Source organism: Hyla sarda, chromosome 2, assembly GCF_029499605.1.
Source record: "Hyla sarda isolate aHylSar1 chromosome 2, aHylSar1.hap1, whole genome shotgun sequence".
NCBI lineage: Eukaryota > Metazoa > Chordata > Amphibia > Anura > Hylidae > Hyla > Hyla sarda.
The window spans coordinates 510,933,586-510,952,129 of record NC_079190.1 but is presented as its reverse complement, the minus strand read 5'-3'; the positions used below and the strand labels follow the sequence as shown (position 1 = coordinate 510,952,129).

At 48.1% G+C, this 18,544-nt stretch overlaps 1 protein-coding gene across 3 annotated transcripts in view; it reads right to left on the bottom strand.

The window, feature by feature from the left end:
• The window catches only part of LSAMP (limbic system associated membrane protein), an 838,713-nt gene that overhangs the window by 41,793 nt on the left and 778,376 nt on the right, over positions 1 to 18,544 (bottom strand). For all 3 annotated transcript variants that reach the window (XM_056559912.1, XM_056559913.1, XM_056559915.1), the window contains exon 4: positions 10,994 to 11,128. In XM_056559912.1, the coding sequence (XP_056415887.1) occupies positions 10,994 to 11,128 (135 nt within the window). The remainder of the gene's footprint in view (positions 1 to 10,993; positions 11,129 to 18,544) is intronic.

Below are 18,544 nucleotides of genomic sequence, written 5' to 3'. Positions count from 1 at the left end.
ATATTTATCTATCTATCTCACATCTATCTGTCTATCTAGACAAAGAATAAGTCAGCCAGAACTTTAGTTGATACCAAACTATTATATGGACCTGGCCACCTTATCGCGGTGGGACGGTCCAAGCTATTTGACCGCCGGCGGAGACAAATTTGCGAGCTAAGTGCCTCACTATCTCATAGTTTCACATTTGCATCTATTACACCATAGCTGTATAGTCTCCATGTTTTATCTGCATGTTCATGTTTCACCTATATCCTTGTGCTGGCAGTGTGCTGCTGTATTCTTCTGTTGCTGTATATCTAGCCTAGTAGCGTGCACCTGTAGACCAGGTCCATATAATAGTTTGGTATCAACTAAAGTGCTGGCTGACTTATTCTTTGTCTGTATTGCACATACGGGGGAGTGGCTACCTCCATGTTGGCCTTGCACCCCACCCCCCTCTATCAGGTGTATATAAGGTGGCTTGGATGTTCCAGATCCTGCCATGCTTACTGAACTGTTCACACAGAGGAATATTCACAGTGTAGGGTCCGTCCCAATGAGGCCACCTTATCGCGGTGGGACGGTCCAAGCTATTTGACCGCCGGCGGAGACAAATTTGCGAGCTAAGTGCCTCACTATCTCATAGTTTCACATTTGCATCTATTACACCATAGCTGTATAGCTCTCCATGTTGTCACGATTCGGCTGGCAGGAGGTGGATCCTCTGTGCCAGAGAGGGATTGGCGTGGACCGTGCTAGTGGACCGGTTCTAAGTTACTACTGGTTTTCACCAGAGCCCGCCGCAAAGCGGGATGGTCTTGCAGCGGCGGTAGTGACCAGGTCGTATCCACTAGCAACAGCTCAACCTCTCTGACTGCTGAAGATAGGCGCGGTACAAGGGAGTAGACAGAAGCAAGGTCGGACGTAGCAGAAGGTCGGGGCAGGCAGCAAGGATCGTAGTCAGGGGCAACGGCAGGAGGTCTGGAACACAGGCTAGGAACACACAAGGAAACGCTTTCACTGGCACAATGGCAAGAAGATCCGGCGAGGGAGTGAAGGGGAAGTGAGGTATACATAGGGAGTGCACAGGTGAACACACTAATTAGACCAACTGCGCCAATCAGCGGCGCAGTGGCCCTTTAAATCGCAGAGACCCGGCGCGCGCGCGCCCTAGGGAGCGGGGCCGCGCGCGCCGGGACAGGACCGACGGAGAGCGAGTCAGGTACGGGAGCCGGGGTGCGCATCGCGAGCGGGCGCCACCCGCATCGCGAATCACATTCCGGCTGGAGGCGGTATCGCAGCGCACCCGGTCAGTGGATCTGACCGGGGCGCTGCAGTAGCGAGGATGTGGCGAGCGCTCCGGGGAGGAGCGGGGACCCGGAGCGCTCGGCGTAACAGTACCCCCCCCTTGGGTCTCCCCCTCTTCTTGGGGCCTGAGAACCTGAGGACCAGACTTTTGTCTAGGATGTTGTCCTCAGGTTCCCAGGATCTCTCTTCAGGACCACAGCCCTCCCAATCGACTAAAAAAAATTTTTTCCCTCTGACCGTCTTGGAGGCCAGTATCTCCTTAACTGAGAAGATGTCAGAAGAACCGGAAACAGGAGTGGGAGAAACAATTTTGGGAGAGAAACGGTTGATGATGAGTGGTTTAAGGAGAGAGACATGAAAGGCATTGGGAATACGAAGAGAAGGAGGAAGAAGAAGTTTGTAAGAGACAGGATTAATTTGGCACAAGACTTTGAAAGGACCAAGATAGCGTGGTCCCAGTTTGTAACTGGGGACACGAAAGCGGACATATTTAGCGGAGAGCCATACCTTGTCTCCGGGAGCAAAAATGGGGGGAGCTCTTCTTTTCTTATCGGCAAACTTTTTCATGCGAGATGAAGCCTGTAAAAGAGAATTTTGGGTCTCTTTCCATATGGTGGAAAGATCACGAGTCACTTCATCTACAGCGGGCAAACCAGAGGGCAAGGGAGTAGGGAGGGGGGGAAGAGGGTGACGGCCGTACACCACGAAAAATGGGGATTTAGCAGAAGATTCAGAGACTCTAAAGTAGTACGAGAATTCGGCCCAAGGTAGAAGATCTGCCCAGTCATCCTGGCGGGAGGAAACAAAATGCCGTAAATAGTCACCCAGGACCTGGTTAATTCTTTCTACTTGCCCATTGGATTGAGGATGATAAGCAGAAGAGAAGTTTAATTTAATCTTGAGTTGTTTACAGAGAGCCCTCCAGAATTTTGACACGAATTGGACACCTCTATCCGAGACAATCTGCGTGGGCAAACCGTGAAGACGAAAAATGTGTACAAAAAATTGTTTAGCCAACTGAGGCGCTGAAGGAAGACCAGGAAGAGGAATAAAATGTGCCATCTTGGAAAATCGATCAACGACCACCCAAACAACAGTGTTGCCACGGGATGGGGGTAGGTCTGTAATAAAGTCCATACCAATCAGAGACCAAGGCTGTTCGGGGACAGGCAGAGGGTGAAGGAGACCAGCAGGCTTCTGGCGAGGAGTCTTATCCCGGGCACAGACAGTACAGGCCCGCACAAAATCAACAACATCTGTTTCCAGAGTCGGCCACCAATAGAAACAAGAGATGAGTTGCAAGGACTTTTTGATGCCCGCATGGCCTGCGAGGTGGGAGGAGTGACCCCATTTGAGAATCCCGAGACGCTGGCGTGGAGAAACAAAGGTCTTCCCTGGAGGAGTTTGCCTGATGGAGGCTGGAGAAGTGGAGATCAGACAGTCCGGAGGAATGATGTGTTGCGGAGAGACCTCTACTTCCGAGGCATCCGAGGAACGAGAGAGAGCATCGGCCCTAATGTTCTTGTTGGCAGGGCGAAAATGAATTTCAAAGTTAAAACGGGCAAAGAACAACGACCACCTGGCCTGGCGAGGATTCAGCCGTTGGGCAGACTGGAGATAGGAGAGATTCTTGTGATCGGTGAAAATGATAACTGGAAATTTTGATCCCTCCAGCAGATGCCTCCATTCCTCAAGTGCCAATTTAATGGCCAGTAGTTCTCGATCCCCGATGGAGTAGTTCCTCTCCGCCGGAGAGAAGGTCCTAGAAAAAAACCACAAGTAACAGCATTCCCGGAAGAATTTTTTTGCAGAAGGACCGCTCCAGCTCCCACTGAGGAGGCATCAACCTCCAATAGGAAGGGTTTAGATGGGTCAGGTCTGGAGAGCACGGGAGCAGAAGAAAAGGCAGACTTGAGCTGTTTAAAGGCGTCTTCCGCTTGAGGAGGCCATGACTTAGGATTGGCATTCTTCTTGGTTAAAGCCACGATAGGAGCCACAATAGTGGAAAAATGTGGAATAAATTGTCTGTAATAATTGGCGAACCCCAAAAAACGTTGGATAGCACGGAGTCCGGAGGGGCGTGGCCAATCTAAGACGGCAGAGAGTTTATCTGGGTCCATTTGTAGTCCCTGGCCAGAGACCAAGTATCCTAGGAAAGGAAGAGATTGACATTCAAACAGACATTTCTCCATTTTGGCACAAAGTTGATTGTCTCGAAGTCTCTGAAGAACCATGCGGACATGCTGGCGATGTTCTTCTAAGTTGGCAGAAAAAATCAGAATATCGTCCAGATACACAACAACACAGGAATATAAGAGATCACGAAAAATTTCATTAACAAAGTCTTGGAAGACGGCAGGGGCGTTGCACAGGCCAAAGGGCATGACCAGATACTCAAAGTGTCCATCTCTAGTGTTAAATGCAGTCTTCCATTCGTCCCCCTCCCTGATGCGGATGAGATTATAAGCACCTCTTAAGTCCAGTTTGGTAAAGATGTGGGCACCTTGAAGGCGATCAAAGAGTTCCGAGATAAGAGGTAGGGGGTAGCGGTTCTTTACCGTGATTTTATTAAGTCCGCGGTAATCAATGCAAGGACGTAGGGAGCCATCTTTTTTGGACACAAAGAAAAATCCAGCTCCAGCAGGAGAGGAGGATTTGCGGATAAACCCCTTTTTTAAATTTTCCTGGATGTATTCAGACATAGCAAGAGTCTCTGGGGCGGACAGAGGGTAAATTCTGCCCCGGGGTGGAGTAGTGCCCGGGAGGAGGTCAATAGGACAGTCATAAGGCCTGTGAGGAGGTAAAGTCTCAGCTTGCTTTTTGCAAAATACGTCAGCATAGTCCATATAAGCCTTAGGGAGACCGGTTACAGGAGGAACCACAGGGTCACGGCAGGGAGTACTGGGAACCGGTTTAAGACAGTCCTTGAAACAAGAAGTACCCCAGCTCTTGATCTCTCCTGTGGACCAATCAAGGGTTGGGGAATGGCGTTGAAGCCACGGTAGTCCAAGGAGAATTTCGGAAGTGCAATTGGAGAGGACCAAAAACTCAATTTTTTCGTGATGAGGTCCGATGCACATTAGGAGGGGTTCCGTGCGGTAACGCACGGCACAGTCCAATCTTTCATTGTTAACACAATTGATGTAGAGGGGTCTGGCGAGACTGGTCACAGGGATGTTGAACCTGTTGATGAGAGAGGCCAAAATAAAATTTCCTGCAGATCCGGAATCCAAGAAGGCCTTAGTAGAGAAGGAGAAGGTAGAGGCAGATATCCGCACAGGCACAGTAAGGCGTGGAGAAGCAGAGTTGACATCAAGAACTGTGTCACCTTTGTGCGGAGTCAGCGTACGTCTTTCCAGGCGAGGAGGACGGATAGGACAATCCTTCAGGAAGTGTTCGGTACCGGCACAGTACAGGCAAAGATTCTCCATGCGGCGTCGATTCCTCTCTTGAGGTGTCAAGCGAGACCGGTCAACTTGCATAGCCTCCACGGCGGGAGGCACAGGAACGGATTGCAGAGGACCAGAGGAGAGAGGAGCGGGGGAGAAAAAACGCCTCGTGCGAACAAAGTCCATATCCTGGCGGAGCTCCTGACGCCTTTCGGAAAAACGCATGTCAATGCGAGTGGCAAGATGAATGAGTTCATGTAGGTTAGCAGGAATTTCTCGTGCGGCCAGAACATCTTTAATGTTGCTGGATAGGCCTTTTTTTTTTTCTCTTTCAGTAGGAAACTGGTCCGACATCATCTCCAAGTGCAGGGAACATTGTGAAAGAAAGCCACGGCAGAATTTAGAGTCCCCATCAAATTTATTCGGCAAGGAAAGTCGTAGGCCGGAAGCGGCCACTCGCTGCGGGGGAGGTGCAGGAGCTGGCGGAGGAGATGATTGCTGAAGCTGTGGTAGTAGCTGCTGTAGCATCACGGTCAGTTGAGACAGCTGGTGGCCTTGTTGCGCTATCTGTTGCGATTGCTGGGCGACCACCGTGGTGAGGTTGGCGACAACTGGCAGTGGAACTTCAGCGGGATCCATGGCCGGATCTACTGTCACGATTCGGCTGGCAGGAGGTGGATCCTCTGTGCCAGAGAGGGATTGGCGTGGACCGTGCTAGTGGACCGGTTCTAAGTCACTACTGGTTTTCACCAGAGCCCGCCGCAAAGCGGGATGGTCTTGCAGCGGCGGTAGTAACCAGGTCGTATCCACTAGCAACGGCTCAACCTCTCTGACTGCTGAAGATAGGCGCGGTACAAGGGAGTAGACAAGAGCAAGGTCGGACGTAGCAGAAGGTCGGGGCAGGCAGCAAGGATCGTAGTCAGGGGCAACGGCAGGAGGTCTGGAACACAGGCTAGGAACACACAAGGGAACGCTTTCACTGGCACGATGGCAACAAGATCCGGCGAGGGAGTGCAGGGGAAGTGAGGTATACATAGGGAGTGCACAGGTGAACACACTAATTAGACCAACTGCGCCAATCAGCGGCGCAGTGGCCCTTTAAATCGCAGAGACCCGGCGCGCGCACGCCCTAGGGAGCGGGGCCGCGCGCGCCGGGACAGGACCGACGGAGAGCGAGTCAGGTACGGGAGCCGGGGTGCGCATCGCGAGCGGGCGCCACCCGCATCGCGAATCGCATCCCGGCTGGAGGCGGTATCGCAGCGCACCCGGTCAGTGGATCTGACCGGGGCGCTGCAGTAGCGAGGATGTGGCGAGCGCTCCGGGGAGGAGCGGGGACCCGGAGCGCTCGGCGTAACACATGTTTTATCTGCATGTTCATGTTTCACCTATATCCTTGTGCTGGCAGTGTGCTGCTGTATTCTTCTGTTGCTGTACATCTAGCCTAGTAGCGTGCACCTGTAGGCCAGGTCCATATAATAGTTTGGTATCAACTAAAGTGCTGGCTGACTAATTCTTTGTCTGTATCTATCTATCTATCTATCTATCTATCTATCTCTCATATCTATCTATCTATCTATCTATCTATCTATCTATCTATCTGTCACCAGAGAGAACATTGTGCCGACCCTGAACAAGCAGGACATCTCTAGTGTCTTTCATATCAATTCTATTAAAATTTTAATTCATTTACATGTAAAGTGACTTCCCGTCATGGTGTATTCTGGGCATTTTTCTCGTCCCCTCCAGTTATGAGGCCATATTTTAGCATCTATATTACATATTAGCGATCACATGATGCTCACATGCAGGACGCTTCAGCTTTGTTGGACATCCTAACTCCTCAGCCAACGGCTGTCCGGGCATGCTGGGAGTGATAGTTTTGCGACCTCTGGAGGTCCACAGTTTGGAGACCACTGCTCTAGTAAGGACATAAGGACGCTATATCTGAGATTCATATTCATTACTGCGTCCGGATTCCGGTTTATGTTCTCGCAGGCGCCGGCCCTTTAAATGCTGCTGGTAGTTACAATCAGATTTATCTTCCCCGGAGAACATGGTATGGGGTGTGATACAGGGCAGATGGAATTACCCTAGGGGCAGGTGGCATTAACCCCTAACCCCTTGTATGCGTGACGCCAGGGTATGGTTTATCCTCAATACCACATGAAGGTATACCGCTGGATCCTGGGCTAGGCACGGGGGCAATAATGAATCTGATGCCAAGTTACGGACAACGATAGCTTTACTGAGTGACAGATGGTACAGTCTATACAGTGTAGCCAGGGCCCACGGAGGTGACCAGTGACTTCAGAGACCTTAAAGGGGTACTCCGGCGCTAAGACATCTTATCCCCTATCCACTATCCCCTATCACACAGTTGGCGGAGCCGTGATGTCACTATGCTCCATCCCCGTGATCACCAGTAATCAGACCTGGAGCAAGCACGCTTCTGGGGCTGATTCTAACGGGGTGCGGCATGTCTTAGCACCGGAGTACCCCTTTAAGGGCTTGCTGGGACTTGCAGTGATTTTGGATAATTTAGTGCAGAGCACGTTGAGAGAGAGGGAAGAGACTCCTCCCAGGGGTTTTATGGGGGAGACTCTGGTGGGGTCCCATTGGTCACCCTTAAGTCACCTGGTCACTGATACCTCCAGGGAACAATCACATGACATCTGGTGATCACATGTTAACCTTTCCTAAAGATACAACATAATAATATACATAACATCGGGGATAATATACAATTACAGTAGGACAGATGCAGGGGGGGCCCAGGGGACATTGCAGGGAGGCTGCCTGACAGGACAGCAAGGGTACGGGATAACAACTCCCGCACTGGGCCACCACATGTGTCACTAACTTCTAGAGACAATGATGTCACTTGGCCCAGAGCTCCGTGTTACATATTAGCCGAGGAGATGGAGACCGCTTGTGACCTCCACTAATCCCTGACCCCAGGCTCTAGGTTTATTGTCCATTATCTTCCCTTTATTTAGTGTTGTCCTAAAATATATATAATTAAATACTGATGAGTAAAAACAAGAAACTGAAGATCCCCCCCCCCCAATGATCAGCAGTGATCTGCAGTAGGAGCCATCAGTTAAGTGGTTCATTTTCCTGCAGCGCCCCCGAAAGGGACTTTAATAATTTCACAATTCTTACTAAAGTCAATGGGCCATCAATGTAATCCATGGACATGTCTGGTCCTCCAGAGAGGAAGACGCCCCCTGTAGGCTGCTGCTCCAGATAATAAATAAGGGTCCTGAACTAAAGAATTCCCTTTATGTCTATAACGTCCACATCCTGACCCCGGGGAGTCCTTGTTCAGCTCCTCTTTATCCCCTGGTTCTACTTCTAGGCTGTATATATTATATATCCTGACTGTTCTCTCCTGGTCCTTCCCCTTTTCTCTCTATTCTCTCCAGATACTGACTCTTTTCCCTCTCCTGATTCTTCCTTAGATTCTAAGCTGCATTCACAATCTACTCTGACTGTCATTTCCTGGTCCTATCTCTGTTCTCTCCTGGTCCTATCTCTGTTCTCTCCTAACCCCGACTGCCTTTTACTGGTCCTGCCTCTGTTCTCTCCTGGTCCTGCCTCTGTTCTCTCCTGGTCCTGCCTCTGTTCTCTCCTGGTCCTGCCTCTGTTTTCTCCTGGTCCTGCCTCTGCTCTCTCCTGGTCCTGCCTCTGTTCTCTCCTGGTCCTGCCTCTGTTCTCTCCTGGTCCTGCCTCTGTTCTCTCATAGTCCTGCCTCTGTTCTCTCCTGGTCCTGCCTCTGTTCTCTCCTAACCCTGCCTCTGCTCTCTCATGCTCCTGCCTCTGTTCTCCCCTGGTCCTGTCTCTGTTTTCTCCTGGTCCTGCCTCTGCTCTCTCCTGGCCCTTTCTCTGTTCTCTCCTGGTCCTGTCTCTGTTCTCTCCTGGTACTGCCTCTTTTCTTTTCTGGCCCTGTCTCTGTTCTTTCCTGGTCCTGCCTCTGTTCTCTCCTGGCTCTGTCCCTGTTCTCTCATGGTCCTGCCTCTGTTCTCTCCTGGCCCTTCCTCTGTTCTCTACTGGCCCTGCCTCTGTTCTCTCCTAGCCATGCCTCTGTTCTCTCCTGGCCCTGCCTCTGTTCTCTTCTGGTTCTGCCTCGGTTCTCACCTGGTCCTGCCTCTGTTCTCTCACGGTCCTGTCTCTGCTCTCTCCTGGCCCTACCTCTGTTCTCTTCTGGTCCTGCCTCTGTTCTCTCATGGTCTTGCCTCTGTTCTCTCCTGGTCCTGCCTCTGTTCTCTCCGGGTCCTGCCTCTGTTCTCTCCGGGTCCTGCCTCTGTTCTCTCCTGGTCCTGCCTCTGTTCTCTTCTGGTCCTGCCTCTGTTCTCTTCTGGTCCTGCCTCTGTTCTCTCATGGTCCTGCCTCTGTTCTCTCCTGGTCCTGCCTCTGTTCTCTCCTGGTCCTGCCTCTGTTCTCTCCTGGTCCTGCCTCTGTTCTCTCCTGGTCCTGCCTCTGTGCTCTCCTGGTCCTGCCTCTGTTATTTCCTGGTCCTGCCTCTGTTATTTTCTGGTCCTGCCTCTGTTCTCTCCTGGTCCTGCCTCTGTTCTCTCCTGGTCCTGCCTCTGTTCTCTTCTGGTCCTGCCTCTGTTCTCTTCTGGTCCTGCCTCTGTTCTCTTCTGGTCCTGCCTCTGTTCTCTTCTGGTCCTGCCTCTGTTCTCTTCTGGTCCTGCCTCTGTTCTCTCATGGTCCTGCCTCTGTTCTCTCATGGTCCTGCCTCTGTTCTCTCCTGGTCCTGCCTCTGTTCTCTCCTGGTCCTGCCTCTGTTCTCTCCTGGTCCTGCCTCTGTTCTCTTCTGGTCCTGCCTCTGTTCTCTTCCGGTCCTGCCTCTGTTCTCTCATGGTCCTGCCTCTGTTCTCTCCTGGTCCTGCCTTTGTTCTCTCCTGGTCCTGCCTCTGTTCTCTCCTGGTCCTGCCTCTGTTCTCTCCTGGTCCTGCCTCTGTTCTCTCCTGGTCCTGCCTCTGTTCTCTCCTGCTCCTGCCTCTGTTCTCTCCTGCTCCTGCCTCTGTTCTCTCACGGTCCTGCCTCTGTTCTCTCACGGTCCTGCCTCTGTTCTCTCCTGGTCCTGCCTCTGTTCTCTCATAGTCCTGCCTCTGTTCTCTCCTGGTCCTGCCTCTGTTCTCTCCTAACCCTGCCTCTGCTCTCTCATGCTCCTGCCTCTGTTCTCCCCTGGTCCTGTCTCTGTTTTCTCCTGGTCCTGCCTCTGCTCTCTCCTGGCCCTTTCTCTGTTCTCTCCTGGTCCTGTCTCTGTTCTCTCCTGGTACTGCCTCTTTTCTTTTCTGGCCCTGTCTCTGTTCTTTCCTGGTCCTGCCTCTGTTCTCTCCTGGCTCTGTCCCTGTTCTCTCATGGTCCTGCCTCTGTTCTCTCCTGGCCCTTCCTCTGTTCTCTCCTGGCCCTGCCTCTGTTCTCTCCTAGCCATGCCTCTGTTCTCTCCTGGCCCTGCCTCTGTTCTCTTCTGGTTCTGCCTCGGTTCTCACCTGGTCCTGCCTCTGTTCTCTTCTGGTCCTGCCTCTGTTCTCTTCTGGTCCTGCCTCTGTTCTCTTCTGGTCCTGCCTCTGTTCTCTTCTGGTCCTGCCTCTGTTCTCTCATGGTCCTGCCTCTGTTCTCTCATGGTCCTGCCTCTGTTCTCTCCTGGTCCTGCCTCTGTTCTCTCCTGGTCCTGCCTCTGTTCTCTCCTGGTCCTGCCTCTGTTCTCTTCTGGTCCTGCCTCTGTTCTCTTCCGGTCCTGCCTCTGTTCTCTCATGGTCCTGCCTCTGTTCTCTCCTGGTCCTGCCTCTGTTCTCTCCTGGTCCTGCCTCTGTTCTCTTCCGGTCCTGCCTCTGTTCTCTCATGGTCCTGCCTCTGTTCTCTCCTGGTCCTGCCTCTGTTCTCTCCTGGTCCTGCCTCTGTTCTCTCCTGGTCCTGCCTCTATTCTCTCCTGGTCCTGCCTCTGTTCTCTCCTGGTCCTGCCTCTGTTCTCTCCTGCTCCTGCCTCTGTTCTCTCCTGCTCCTGCCTCTGTTCTCTCACGGTCCTGCCTCTGTTCTCTCACGGTCCTGCCTCTGTTCTCTCACGGTCCTGCCTCTGTTCTCTCCTGCTCCTGCCTCTGTTCTCTCACGGTCCTGCCTCTGTTCTCTCACGGTCCTGCCTCTGTTCTCTCATGGTCCTGCCTCTGTTCTCTCACGGTCCTGCCTATGTTCTCTCCTGGTCCTATCCCTGTTCTCTATGCACTATGATGACCTCATAATTTATCTCTCCATTAACCAGAACAGAGTTCACAATATAAGAAGTCTTCATGGTTCCCAATACTCACAGTTCACAGTGACCCGGACTTGTTTTACATCGGCTGCAGCTACTTCATTGGCCGCCTTGCACTCGTACTTTCCAGACTGTTCTCTAGTGATGTCCTGGATGTCCAGATATTCCTCTTCTCCTTCAAAGTATCTGGCTGCAAGAGAGAAAAATACTGGACATTAGAAATTCACGTCAATTATGCTGAATGAGAGACACAAGATGCTACAGATTCCTTAAAAGACATTGGATTTGATAAACTCTGGGACATCCGAATAGGCAAAATGGCTTTACCATGGTTAACAGGACAGGAGACACCGTGACATAAACATTACATACCAGATATTGGACTCCATTGTAGTGGGACAACCCAATGGGTAAAGCTTTGTTGGAATGGAAATGGAATATAATTTTGGATGGAGTCACGTAATGACTAAATTGTCTTAAATTGGACATTTGACATAGATTTAACCCCTTATTCATTGTCTTATCCCTCACACTGGATCATCTCAGGTTTCTCCAGGCTTCCGCGGGATGAGAGGGCAGATCTTATTAGAAAGAACTTCAGGACAGATCACATGACTCACCATTGACTTATCTACATTGGTTATTGTCTAAATTTTATGACTAGTGTTGCTCACGAATATTCGCAATTCGAATATTATTTGCGAATATCACATATTCGCGAATTCGCGAATTTCGCGAATATAGCGCTATTTATTCGTAATTACGAATATTCGTTTTTTTTTTTTTTCTTCACAGTACACATCACAGTGATCATCCCTCTGCTTCCAGCTTGTGTGGTGTAAAGAAGGCTCTAATACTACTGTGTGAGACTGGCGTGCGAAAATTCGCATATACGAAAATTAGCATATGCGAATTTTCGCATATGCGAATTGTCGCGTATGCTAATTTTGTATATGCTAATATTCACATATGTTAATTTTCGCATACGCGTATTTTCGCATATGCGAAAATAAAACGAGAATATAACGAATATGCGAATATTCGCGAATATGACGAATATTCGTCCATATATTCGCCAATATTCGCGAATTCGAATATGGCCTATGCCGCTCAACACTATTTATGACCTGATATGACCAAAAGGTACAAAGATAACACCTGATGGTATCGTGTGGTCCAAGTATACAGCTGCCGCCTGGACCCTCAGACATAACTAAAGAGCTACAGAGGATCCAGCTCTGAAGACCCCCTCTCCAGCATTATAGATATATCTGAAGACCCTCTCTCCAGCATTCTAGTTATATCTGAAGACCCCCTCTCCAGCATTATAGATATATCTGAAGACCCTCTCTCCAGCATTCTAGTTATATCTGAAGACCCCCTCTCCAGCATTCTAGTTATATCTGAAGACCCCCCTCTCCAGCATTCTAGATATATCTGAAGACCCCCTCTCCAGCATTCTAGTTATATCTGAAGACCCCCTCTCCAGCATTATAGATATATCTGAAGAACCCCTCTCCAGCATTATAGATATATCTGAAGCCCCCCTCTCCAGCATTATAGATATATCTGAAGACCCCCTCTCCAGCATTATAGATATATCTGAAGACCCCCTCTCCAGCATTATAGATATATCTGAAGACCCCCTCTCCAGCATTATAAATATATCTGAAGACCCCCCTCTCCAGCAATATAGATATATCTGAAGATCCCCTCTCCAGCATTATGGATATATCTGAAGACCCCCTCTCCAGCATTATAGATATATCTGAAGACCCCCTCTCCAGCATTATAGATATATCTGAAGACCCCCTCTCCAGCATTATAGATATATCTGAAGAACCCCTCTCCAGCATTATAGATATATCTGAAGACCCCCTCTCCAGCATTATAGATATATCTGAAGACCCTCTCTCCAGCATTATAGATATATCTGAAGACCCTCTCTCCAGCATTCTAGTTATATCTGAAGACCCCCCTCTCCAGCATTATAGATATATCTGAAGACCCCCTCTCCAGCATTATAGATATATCTGAAGACCCTCTCTCCAGCATTCTAGTTATATCTGAAGACCCCCTCTCCAGCACTCTAGTTATATCTGAAGACCCCCTCTCCAGCATTCTAGTTATATCTGAAGACCCCCTCTCCAGCATTCTAGTTATATCTGAATACCCCCTCTCCAGCATTATAGATATATCTGAAGACCCCCTCTCCAGCATTATAGATATATCTGAAGACCCCCTCTCCAGCATTATAGATATATCTGAAGACCCCCTCTCCAGCATTATAAATATATCTGAAGACCCCCCTCTCCAGCAATATAGATATATCTGAAGATCCCCTCTCCAGCATTATGGATATATCTGAAGACCCCCTCTCCAGCATTATAGATATATCTGAAGACCCCCTCTCCAGCATTATAGATATATCTGAAGACCCCCTCTCCAGCATTATAAATATATCTGAAGACCCCCCTCTCCAGCAATATAGATATATCTGAAGATCCCCTCTCCAGCATTATGGATATATCTGAAGACCCCCTCTCCAGCATTATAGATATATCTGAAGACCCCCTCTCCAGCATTATAGATATATCTGAAGACCCCCTCTCCAGCATTATAGATATATCTGAAGACCCCCTCTCCAGCATTATAGATATATCTGAAGACCCCCTCTCCAGCATTATAGATATATCTGAAGACCCTCTCTCCAGCATTATAGATATATCTGAAGACCCTCTCTCCAGCATTCTAGTTATATCTGAAGACCCCCCTCTCCAGCATTATAGATATATCTGAAGACCCCCTCTCCAGCATTATAGATATATCTGAAGACCCTCTCTCCAGCATTCTAGTTATATCTGAAGACCCCCTCTCCAGCATTCTAGTTATATCTGAAGACCCCCTCTCCAGCATTCTAGTTATATCTGAAGACCCCCTCTCCAGCATTCTAGTTATATCTGAATACCCCCTCTCCAGCATTCTAGTTATATCTGAATACCCCCTCTCCAGCATTCTAGTTATATCTGAAGACCCCCCCTCTCCAGAATTATAGATATATCTGAAGACCCCCTCTCCAGCATTATGGATATATCTGAAGACCCCCTCTCCAGCATTATAGATATATCTGAAGACCCCCTCTCCAGCATTATAGATATATTTGAAGACCCTCTCTCCAGCATTATAGATATAACTGAAGACCCCCACTCCAGCATTATAGATATATCTGAAGACCCTCTCTCCAGCATTCTAGTTATATCTGAAGACCTTCCTCTCCAGCATTATAGATATATCTGAAGACCCCCACTCCATCATTCTAGATATATCTGAAGACCCTCTCTCCAGCATTCTAGATATATCTGAAGACCCCCTCTCCAGCATTCTAGTTATATCTGAAGACCCCCCTCTCCAGGATTATAGATATATCTGAAGACCCCCTCTCCAGCATTCTAGTTATATCTGAAGACCCCCCTCTCCAGCATTATAGATATATCTGAAGACCCCCTCTCCAGCATTCTAATTATATCTGAAGACCGCCTCTCACACATTCTAGATATATCTGAAGACCCCCTCTCCAGCATTCTAGATATATCTGAAGACCCTCTCTCCAGCATTATATTTATATCTGAAGACCCCCCTCTCCAACATTATAGATATATCTGAAGACCCCCTCTCCAGCATTATAGATATATCTGAAGACCCCCTCTCCAGCATTATAGATATATCTGAAGACCCCCACTCCAGCATTATAGATATATCTGAAGACCCCCTCTCCAGCATTATAGATATATCTGAAGACCCCCTCTGCAGCATTATAGATATATCTGAAGACCCCCTCTCCAGCATTATAGATATATCTGAAGACCCCCCTCTCCAGCATTATAGATATATCTGAAGACCCCCTCTCACACATTATAGATTTATCTGAAGACCCCCTCTCCAGCATTCTAGATATATCTGAAGACCCCCTCTGCAGCATTATAGATATATCTGAAGACCCCCCTCTCCAGCATTATAGATATATCTGAAGACCCCCTCTCCAGCTTTCTAGATGTATCTGAAGACCCCCTCTCCAGCATTCTAATTATATCTGAAGACCCCCTCTCCAGCATTATAGTTATATCTGAAGACCCCCCTCTCCAGGATTATAGATATATCTGAAGACCCCCTCTCCAGCATTCTAGTTATATCTGAAGACCCCCCTCTCCAGCATTATAGATATATCTGAAGACCCCCTCTCCAGCATTCTAAGTATATCTGAAGACCGCCTCTCACACATTCTAGATATATCTGAAGACCCCCTCTCCAGCTTTCTAGATGTATCTGAAGACCCCCTCTCCAGCATTCTAATTATATCTGAAGACCCCCTCTCCAGCATTATAGATATATCTGAAGACCCTCTCTCCAGCATTCTAGTTATATCTGAAGACCCCTCTCTCCAGCATTATAGATATATCTGAAGACCCCTCTCCAGCATTCTAGTTATATCTGAAGACCCCCTCTCCAGCATTATAGATATATCTGAAGACCCCCTCTCCAGCATTCTAGTTATATCTGAAGACCCCTCTCTCCAGCATTATATATATATCTGAAGACCCCTCCAGCATTCTAGTTATATCTGAAGACCCCCTCTCCAGCATTCTAGTTATATCTGAAGACCCCCTCTCCAGCATTCTAGATATATCTGAAGAACCCCTCTCCAGCATTCTAGATATATCTGAAGACCCCCTCTCCAGCATTATAGATATATCTGAAGACCCCCTCTCCAGCATTATAGATATATCTGAAGACCCCCTCTCCATCATTATAGTTATATCTGAAGACCCCCACTCCAGCATTCTAGATATATCTGAAGACCCCCCTCTCCAGCATTCTAGATATATCTGAAGACCCCCTCTCCAGCATTATAGATATATCTGAAGACCCCCACTACAACATTCTAGCTGAAAGGCTTTAATATGGTCCCTGAGTTACATTTCTGATACTATCAGCCCTTGATGAAGTACATTTATACTAAGGCATTACAGGCTTCGTGGTGACATCGGTCGTGTTGAGGTTGTGATAACATTTTAGGCTACTGTTACTATATGTCTCCCTTATAGGGGGAAGCAGCAGGGTCCTTGTTACCGTCTCGCAGTTTTCCCTCCATCAGACATTACAGTGAAGTTGTCTGACATTCGCGGTTATCGGTAAAGTTGCGGTGGAGCCGTATTCTACGCTTCTCATTACTTATTTTTATATTTATCTATTACAAATGATAAAATTCACAGCTTGTATTAGGAACAAGAACAACAATGGCCCCGTGATACGATCAGATATTTAGAATGCCGTATAGGCCGCGCGGCCTCCATCTTATTTACAGTTACATTGTGTCTCATCCACCGCAGGAAACCAGACTAACTGGAAAAATATAATAATCTTTTTGTGGTATTTTAGCAGAATAAGGAGAGAAAACTAAAATCTATAATTCCCATTTGTATGCTAATGCGGGGACACTTGTCGCGCGGCGGGCTCGAGAGGGAGCTCTTCCCAAATACACAAGATGTTTTCGGAGACTCCTATGTGGAAGCGATAATGACAGAAGAGCGAAGAAAATCACAAACACAGAGCAAAATCCGGCAGCCATTGCTGCTCACAAATAATCTGTACGAGCAGCAGGTTGTCTGACAACACCGGCGGCTATGAGGGCTTTGTGGGGGTCCCCCGCCTCTACGTAGACTCAACAACAAGGCCTAAGATTACTCAGAGCAACACAAACCCCAAATCTACATTCATTATACAATAGTTAGCAGCAAATGTTCACATTAGAATGACTGGCAAATTTTACTTGCAGTACCACCCCTGGCCACAGGGTGTGCTGTTATAAAAACATGTTTGTAAGCCACTCATAGCACTTTCTTTCCAAGCAATTGGATGTAAAATGCAGAAGCAATTGCTGCTGACAAAAGAACAATATAGAACTGGTGGACTAACAGCACTACGAGCAGTCTATAGCGGTATTGTATATCTGTATACTGCTGCTATCTCTATGGGATCAGGAAATATAGTAGTTATACACCTCCCCTCCAGCTCTATCTGTATACTACTGCTGCTATCTCTATGGGATCAGGAAATATAGTAGTTATACACCTCCCCTCCAGCTCTATCTGTATACTGCTGCTGCTATCTCTACGGGATCAGGATATATAGTATTTATACACCTCCCCTACAGTTCTATCTTTATACTGCTGCTATCTCTATTGGATCAGGATATGTGAGAGGTATACTCCTCCCCTCCCAGCTCTATCTGTATACTGCTGCTGCTATCTCTATGAGATCAGGATATACAGTAGTTATACACCTCCCCTCCAGCTCTATCTGTATACTGCTGCTATCTCTATGGGATCAGGAAATATAATATTTATACACCTCCCCTCCAGCTCTATCTGTATACTGCTGCTATCTTTATGGGATCAGGATATATAGTAGTTATACACCTCCCCTCCAGCTCTATCTGTATACTGCTGCTGCTATCTCTATGGGATCAGGATATATAGTAATTATAAACCTCCCCTCCAGCTCTATCTGTATACTGCTGCTATCTCTAGGGAATCAGGATAAATAGTAGTTATACACCTGCCATATAGCTCTATCGTTATACTGCTGCTGCTATCTCTATGGGATCAGGATATATAGTAGTTATACACCTCCCCTCCAGGTCTATCTGTATACTGCTGCTGCTATCTCTATAGGATCAGTATATATAGCAGTTATACATCTCCCCTCCAGCTCTATTTGTATACTGCTGCTGCTATCTCTATGGGATCAGAATATACAGTAGTTATACACCTCCAGTAGTTATACACCTCCCCTCCAGCTCTATCTGTATACTGCTGTTATCTCTATGAGGTTAGTATATATAGTAGTTATACACCTCCCTCCAGCTATATCTGTATACTGCTGCTATCTCTATAGGATCAGGATATATAGTAGTTATACATCTCCTCTCCAGCTCTATCTGTATACTGCTGCTATCTCTATAGGATCAGGATATATAGTAGTTATACACTTCCCCTCCCAGCTCTATCTGTATACTGCTGCTGCTATCTCAATGTGATCAGGATATATAGTAGTTATACACTTCCCCTCCCAGCTCTGTCTGTATACTGCTGCACTATATAAGCAAAAAATAAAAAGTAAATAAATGTTATTCACAAATAAAATATTTCACATATGCTTCTTGGTAACCTTGCACATTATGTTTTGCACAGGTGAAGGATATACTAGCAATTGGCACATTATAGGCGCCCCCTCCCCCCTCTCATGCTGTGATACATTTCCTAGATAGCGGTTCTTGGCGTAGGCAAGTTAAAGGGGTACTCCCCTGCTCAACGTTTGGAACAAACTGTTCTGAAGCTGGAGCCGGGAGCCCGTGATGTCATAGCCCCGCCCCCTCATGACATCACACCCCCGCCCCCTCAATGTAAGTCTATGGGAGGGGGCGTGACATCCGTCACGCCCCCTCCCATAGACTTGCATTGAGGGGGCGGGGCATGATATCATGAGGGGGCGGGGCTATGCCGTTACGAGCTCCCGTTGCCGGCTCCAGCGTTCAGAATAGTTTATT